The sequence below is a fragment of the Triticum aestivum genome, chromosome 3B (genome assembly GCF_018294505.1).
Source record: "Triticum aestivum cultivar Chinese Spring chromosome 3B, IWGSC CS RefSeq v2.1, whole genome shotgun sequence".
Taxonomy (NCBI): Eukaryota; Viridiplantae; Streptophyta; class Magnoliopsida; order Poales; family Poaceae; genus Triticum; species Triticum aestivum.
This window is the reverse complement of record NC_057801.1, coordinates 645,490,959-645,498,294: the sequence shown is the minus strand read 5'-3', so window position 1 is coordinate 645,498,294 and position 7,336 is coordinate 645,490,959. Positions and strand designations below refer to the sequence as shown.

At 47.9% G+C, this 7,336-nt stretch overlaps 2 protein-coding genes across 2 annotated transcripts; both read right to left on the bottom strand.

The window, feature by feature from the left end:
- Positions 1-755: 755 nt before the first annotated feature.
- On the bottom strand, positions 756-2,280 carry LOC123071450 (leucine-rich repeat extensin-like protein 3). The gene has a single exon (XM_044495011.1). The coding sequence runs from the start codon at positions 2,219-2,221 to the stop codon at positions 1,079-1,081; it is 1,143 nt and encodes a 380-aa protein (XP_044350946.1). The 5' UTR covers positions 2,222-2,280; the 3' UTR covers positions 756-1,078.
- A 2,289-nt stretch (positions 2,281-4,569) lies between these two features.
- Positions 4,570-7,090, bottom strand: LOC123071448 (pentatricopeptide repeat-containing protein At2g41080-like). Its single transcript, XM_044495010.1, has one exon. The coding sequence runs from the start codon at positions 6,909-6,911 to the stop codon at positions 4,962-4,964; it is 1,950 nt and encodes a 649-aa protein (XP_044350945.1). The 5' UTR covers positions 6,912-7,090; the 3' UTR covers positions 4,570-4,961.
- Between the last annotated feature and the right edge of the window lie 246 nt (positions 7,091-7,336).

Below are 7,336 nucleotides of genomic sequence, written 5' to 3'. Positions count from 1 at the left end.
ATACACCTTGGTACAGCGTATATGAGCTCTTAACAAACTTGAGAAGGAATTTAGAAACGCATCAAACAATAAGTTGTTCAGCTTACAGTATGCAAAGCAGAAAAGGTTCCTCAAACAACTACACATCAGTATATTACTCCTGGAAGCTCTGAGAATCCTAGTTCAGTAAGTGCAACGTTATTTCGCAATTCGAGTCCAGCAAAACAAAGGGTAGTATAATTCGAAGAATATACAAGAGCTCCTAAATAGCACATAGGACTAGGGTAAGTTTGCACAGGTTCAGGTGTTTAAAATTTGGAGGTGTACAAAACAAAAAATCTGTCTACATTGTTTCCCATTATGTTGGATTTATTCTGAAACAAATCCGTGCATCGTCAATCTAGCTTCCTATGTTTTCCCCAAAAGGAAAAAAAGAAGCTTTCTATGGGTCACATTCACTCTCCTTGAGCATTACCAATTACACTACGTGACTGCAAGATAAACTGAAGCATGACAACTCTGAACATATTATGGCTTTTAAAGTACTCCCTCTGTAAAGAATTATAAGAGCATTTAGATCACTAAAGTAGTGATCTAAACGCTCTTGTATTTCTTTATGGAGGGAGAACGAAATACTTGGCTCACAGGGTGATAACAGAAAACTAGAAAACATTGCAGCAAAATGCAAACTTGAAAATCACATGTAGATTTGAGTGTAGAAGCAAAAATTTATATCAAATTTGGTATGCTGTTCAACAAAAGCAATATAATTTGACTGAAAGAAACATAAAATTGAAGTTCACTGCAATGCCAAGCACCAGATATACAGATACTAATGGAACAGACTCAAGACACAACTTAGATCAGAGACAAATTATACAGACATCAAGTTGCAAGTACAGCTTCAAAGCTAATCACAAAACATTCATGGTACAGACCAAATATGTCATAATGCGCAGGCCATAAGCACAAGCACCATAGTAATTCATGTCTCTCAAGCAAATATATACATATACAGAGCAAACCACGAAATCACACTGCAACTTATTCCCACATTAACAGGAATTGAGAAGAACCAACTCACATACGTGAACTCCCATCAATATTCTCGACGATACTCGCTGTAATCATCCCTTGCGGCAGGAGTCACCTTCTCTCCCACCCTCTCTGCCGCCTTTTCCTCCTTATACTTCACACCTTCATCAATTGCAAGCGCCCCAACGCCCCCAGCAACTGCACCCACAGCAAGCCCAGTGCCTAATCCATACCTTTCGCTGGGAGTCCCCCCCTCAGTCCTTCCTCTTTGTTCATACTGCCCAGTCACACCCTCAGTCCTTCCTTTTGGCTCATACTGCCCAGTAACACCTTCAGTCCTTCTCGGATCATACTGCCCAGTCACACCTTCAGTCCTTCTCGGATCATACTGCCCAGTCACACCCTCAGTCCTTCCTCTTTGCTCATATTGCCTGCCGTACTCCACAGGTGCAGAGGGCCCTGTGGTGTACTCGTACTGAGAAGGAGGCGGTGCTGGTGGCGCTGAGTAGTACCCGCTAGGACGGTAGTACTGGTCTGAGCCGTACTGCGGCGGTGCCGAATAGGTGGGAGGCGGGGGGGCTGGGAAATAGTAGGGGGAGGAGGAAGGAGGCGGATACTGCGGCTCAGGGGGAGGCGGCGAGCGCTCGCGAAGGGCGACGCGGATGCGGAGCTTGCCCTGAGGGCGGCCGGAGGGGCGCAGGAGCGGGAGGGTGATGATCGGTGAGGTGGGGGAGTCGGAGCTAGGGTTAGGGCCGGCGGGGAAGAGGAGGTCGCGGAGAGGCGAGCGGGCGGAGCCGACGAGCGGCTTGGGCGAGTCGGACGGCTTGGAGTGGAACACGTCGAGGGAGAGGAGGAGCGAGGGGTCGTGCGGCGAGAGGTGAGGCGGGAGCTGGAGGGTGATGCGCTCGTTCCACGCGGGCTTGCAGCCGCCGGCGTCGTCGGGGCGGGTGGCGGTGCGGCGGGAGGGATCGAGGTAGGCGACGGCGTAGGCGCGGAGATCGCCGCGGCGCCAGTTGACGTTCTTCAGGTGCTTGCCCGAGACGACGGTGACCTCCAGATCCATGGCCTTGGGGGGCGCCCCCGGCGGCGGGGGCATCGAAGGGGGCGGGGCCTGGTACTGCGGGTGTGGGTGCTGGTGCGGGGGGAGCGGGTGCTGCTGGAGCTGGTGCGGGTGGAGAGGGGAGGGGGATGGGGACGGGGAAGCCATGGCGCGGGGGCGGGGAGCTCTGACCTTCGCGCTTGCTTTGGTGTGGGGGTTGGTGATGAGTCGCTGATCTGATGACTCGCTGGTGAGGCGACCTGCTTGATCGGCCGGAGGGGAGCTCCTGATCCCCGCACTACGCGGCGCTGGCCCAGCAAACGGGCACTCCCGCACGCGCTTGGGCCGGGAGGCCCGCCCATTACGGGGTGGGGCGCCCCAGTTTATTTCTTTCGTTTCCTTTTGTGTTTTATTTTTTGCTACATTAAAAATGATCGGCATTTCAAAAAAGATTCTAAATTTAACAAACGATTCACGAATTTGCAAAAAATGTTCCAACTTTGAAAAATGTTCATGATTTCAAAAAATGTTCCAAAATTTTAAAAGTGATCACAGATTTTTTTTTTAAACACGAACTTTAAAAATATTCCAAAATTTTAAAAATGTTCGCATATTTGAAAATTGTTCATGAATTTGAATAATGTTCCCAGTTTTCAAAAAAGTTCATAAATTTCAAGAAAAAATGTGAATTCAGAAAAGTGTTCGCCAATTTCAAAAAATGTTCACCGGTTTTTAAAAATATTCATGAACTCCAAACATGTCCCCAGATTAAATAAAATGGCGTCAATTCAAAAAGTATTTATGTATTTCAAAAATTGCTCCCGAATTTCAAAAATGTATATCAATTTGAAAAATGTGACAGATTTTAAAAAATGTTAACGAATTTGAAAATATTCTTGGATTTCAAAAATGTTCATGAATTTGAAAATTGACCCGTATTTTAATAAAAGCTCACGAATTTGAAAAATTGTGCATGATTTTCAAAAAAGTACATGAATCTGAAAAAAAACGTGGATTTGGAAAACTTCATGAATTCGAAAAATTTCAAGAGTTGGAAAAAAAAGTTCATGGATTTCAAAAAAGGGAAAAGAAAAAAAAAGGAAAAAATTCGAATAAAAACAAAGAAAAAGGAAAACCCGGTTTGAAGAAGGCTCTAGAACCTTCCCAAAACCGTTGGGGAGAAAATCGGAATGGGCCGACCCATGGAGAGGATGGGGCGCAGGGGGTGGGGATGGGTGGGTGGGTATGCAGCTATAAGCGAAATAGGAAGCACCCAGCAGAGCGCCATGACGTGAGACCTGGCCATACGGGGCGGCACGGCCCGACACACCAATATAAAGGCTTGGCATGCCACGGCCCATGTCGGACCTTTTATAATAGGGTCATGTTGTGCCAGTCCGAAGGCCTCGGCTCGAGGATCGGCTTGGCAGACGCCATAAAAAGGCCGGCACGGCCCGGCATGCCTGTGGACCGGCCTTTGTTCATTTTGGGCCCTTGTGAGCCGCTTCGGCCTTCTAGGCCTTTTGTTTTTTAGGTTTGAAGGCCAAAAAAGCCTTCTGGGCCAACTTGGGCCGCATGCCGCCACGTGCCGAGATGTGTCGTGCCGACCCATAATAAAAGGGACGTGTCGGGCTGGCCTTAAGGCTTGGCTTCAGGGATCGGCTTTGTTCCATGGCGTCCCGGCCCTTTTATTCGCGTATTGTGCCAGGCCAAAAATCCGTGCCCACGGGCGGCGCCTTAGAAGCATGGTCCATATGGCCAGGTCTGGACATGACTTACACAAAAATCTGACAGCAATCTGCGGGCCAAAGAATAGAACCTGAGTGTGTCTGAAGACCCCTATTGGCCATCGGGCTTGGTTGCTTCTTTCAACGAGCCCGTTCCCAAGGTAAAGAAACCCTCACAAGGAAAAAATAAAAGAGCAGCATAATACCCTTTCTGCATAATTGCCAGTGGATCAAGAGATCAAATGGATGAGCAGCAAGAGGGAACAGAAAGAAACCAGAGGAATCTGCAAACAATGCTGTCAATTTGTACAAATAAACGCCATGACCTCAAAAAGGAAAAATTAACTATCAATCTTATACAAAACCAAGCACAGCCAAATGAAAGACAAAACCCAAAATTAATTTCAATGCATAACGAGATTCAGTGGAACTATTGCACAATGCATATATGCAGCTGCCTGTGGACCCTGGCCACTGTTCTTATTGGCCAAATATACATCCAGCGAAATGAAAAATAAAAACAATGTCACTTGACATTCCAATCAGAATTATTGCATGACAAGTAAAAGAGACACTTGCCTTCCATTTTGTAGCGCCACACCATTGTTGCTCCAGGTATAATTGCACCGATAGTTCCTACTGTCATGCTCTCAGAAGGATCAGAACCTCCAGGCTCCAGCAACACGTGATCCAACTTTATGACCATCCTGAGCAGATATTTAATTATTAATAAGGGCATATATATTATATTGGTAAGAGATGAAAGATGGGACAGCGACAACCAGATAATTAGTTGTAGAGAAAACAAAATCTTATATTTCAGTGCTGTCCACAAATATTCATATCATACAGAATGCATATCCTGAACTTCAGAATTCTACCAAGACTTGGGCGAAAAATGCTACTCCATCACTTATAGAAGGCAATGATTTGTTTGAGAATCAGAGTGAATGCATTTATTTTTGAGGATCAAAGATCCAGCAAATTTTATGTTTTCCAGAGTACAGGTCGGATTGGTACAGACTAGTTGAAACTCAAAACAGCCAATTCAATAGCCCATCCCTCAGTTGAGTAGACCAAAACCTGCTGACTTCAAAAACTCCATGAAACCCCCAAAGTCCATAACAAGAATCTTGTTCCCCACAGCAGATGGAAAAGATACACACAGTTGAGTGCTCTCATCACCAATAATCTCCACAGGAGCATTTGCCATCTCTGAAATGGTGAAAGCGGCTTACATCTCTGACCACAATGTCTCGACCAGTGACCTGGGACATCAACTTGATAGCAACATGGCAGTCATCACACACACGTAGATTCTTCATTATTCGGATAGGAACTCCTTCAGGTAAGCTCAGAAACGCAAATGCTATCGCCAATTTCTTGCTGTGGTGAGTTAAACTAACCTCTTTCTCCTCATCCTCCATATCATGGAACACCATGCTCATGTCTGGTGCATATCCACATTGCCTGATCTTGGCCATCATTTCTTCCAAGTACTCATCGATCTCTCCTTGTCTTGGATGAGATTTATCTCCTGTGCAAAACTGATGCACCTGACCCTTAAGCTCTACCCAGCTGACACCAGGTTCCTTTCTCACGTTCTTCTCCCTCATGTTTTTTCTTAGCTCACTGACATCTCCCCATCTCCTGCTGGTAGCTCGAATATTTGATAGCAGAACATAAGGCGCAGAATCTCGAGGGTCAAACTCAATGACTCGCTCTGCTATCTGCTCGGCCATGTCAAAATTCTTCTGGGTCTTACAAGCAGATAGCAGTGTCTTCCATATGACCCCGTCAGCACGTACAGGCATTGACAAGATAAGGGCCTCTGCTTCATCCAGACAACCTGATCGCCCGAGAAGATCCACAATACAAGTGTAGTGTTTCACACTTGGTTGCAGCCCATAAGTCTTGGTCATAAGCTCAAAGAACTCCAAGCCTTCATCTTTCAGACCACTATGGCTGCACGCATATAGCAGGGCCAAGAAAGTAACCTCATTAGGTCTTGCCCCTGCATTCATCATCTGTTTAAACAGCTCAACTGCTTTATGTCCTTGCCCATGGAACCCACAAGCTGAGATCATTGCACTGAGAAGAAAAAGATCTAATCCACAATAACCAGAATAAACTCTTTCCGAGTCACCCAAGCATCCACATCGAGAGTACATATGCACAAGGCAAGTAATGACTGGAATAACCTTGTCAACTCCAGCCTTGATAACCTGTGCATGAACTTGCTGACCTTGTGCGAGAGCTGCCAGATCTGAGCAACAGGTAATAATACTAACGAATGTGACCACGTCTGCCGCTAGCCCAATACCTCTCATCATGGACAAATACTCCAATGCTCCCTCGGAGTCTCCATTCTGCGTCCTACCAGCTATTGTGGTATTGAATGACACAACTGTAAGAGAAGGAAGCGCTTTGAGGACGGCCTCTCCTTCTGCAAGCCATCCAGACCACATGTACATGTGAGCCAACGAGTTCCCAACACACATGTCAATGTCCATCCCACACCTCACGACATATGCATGGACCTGGCGTCCAGAGACAAGATCGGAGAGGCCAGCACAGCACCTGAACACGCTCCCAAGGCCAAACTCATCAGGATGCAATCCCTCCCTTCGCATGGCAAGGAAGAACCCCAAGCTGTCCTCGTCAAGCCCTGCATTGGTGAGCCCAGCGACCATGGCATTCCAGGTGGCGACATTCCTCGTGGGCATTTCGTCGAACAGCTTCCGAGCGCTTCCAAGGTCGCCGTTCTTGATGTAACCCCCAATCAGAATGTTCCAGGACATGACGTTCCGGCTCGGAATTCTCTCGAACAGACTGCACGCAGTGGGGAGGTCGCCGAGGTCCGCGTAGGCGAGCATGAGGTTGTTGGTGGTGAAGCGGTCGGCGGCGGCGCCACAGGTGGCGGCAAAGGCGTGGAGCTGGTGGAGGAGCGGGATGGCGCGGCAGGCCCGGAAGACGTGGGCGAAGAGGGTAGGGTCCGACCAGAGGACGTCCCGGAAGGGGTGGTGGAGGGCATCCTTGAGGCGGCCGCTTGAGCAGAGACGGATGAACTCGCCCTTGGCTTCCGGTGGCCCGGTGGTGAGCGTCTTCAGCGCCGGCCTGGCCATGCGCATGTGGCCGTGCGACCGCTCGCGCTACGACACCGCCGACGCGGTGGTCTGCGCGGCCCCGGGAGCATGGCGAATTTGGATACCGCGACTGGCAATGCAACAAGTCGAACACCTCGACGACATGAACGTGTACCAATAAGAGCAACTCGAACAAGCCGACCAAAGCCCATTCTGTCCGTTTTTTATCTGTTTGTGTCGTCTGTCCGGTCGATGTCCGCGTTTTGTTTGGATCGATGTTGAGATATGTATTTAGCACATATATTCTTGTACTCCAAGTCTCCTCCTTGTGTATAGTTGAGGATATGACTTGTCCTATGTACTATATATATTTGTGCATATGCACCTATCAATACATTGAGAGTTGCATCATATTCCTCTACATGGTATCAGCCTAACCCTCGGTCCCAGCCCTAGCCGCGCCGCCATCG

Bases quoted from the DNA above. Each gene is read 5' to 3' on its own strand.
- LOC123071450 (XM_044495011.1), bottom strand. From the start codon at position 2,221: ATGGCTTCCCCGTCCCCATCCCCCTCCCCTCTCCACCCGCACCAGCTC.
- LOC123071448 (XM_044495010.1), bottom strand. From the start codon at position 6,911: ATGCGCATGGCCAGGCCGGCGCTGAAGACGCTCACCACCGGGCCACCG.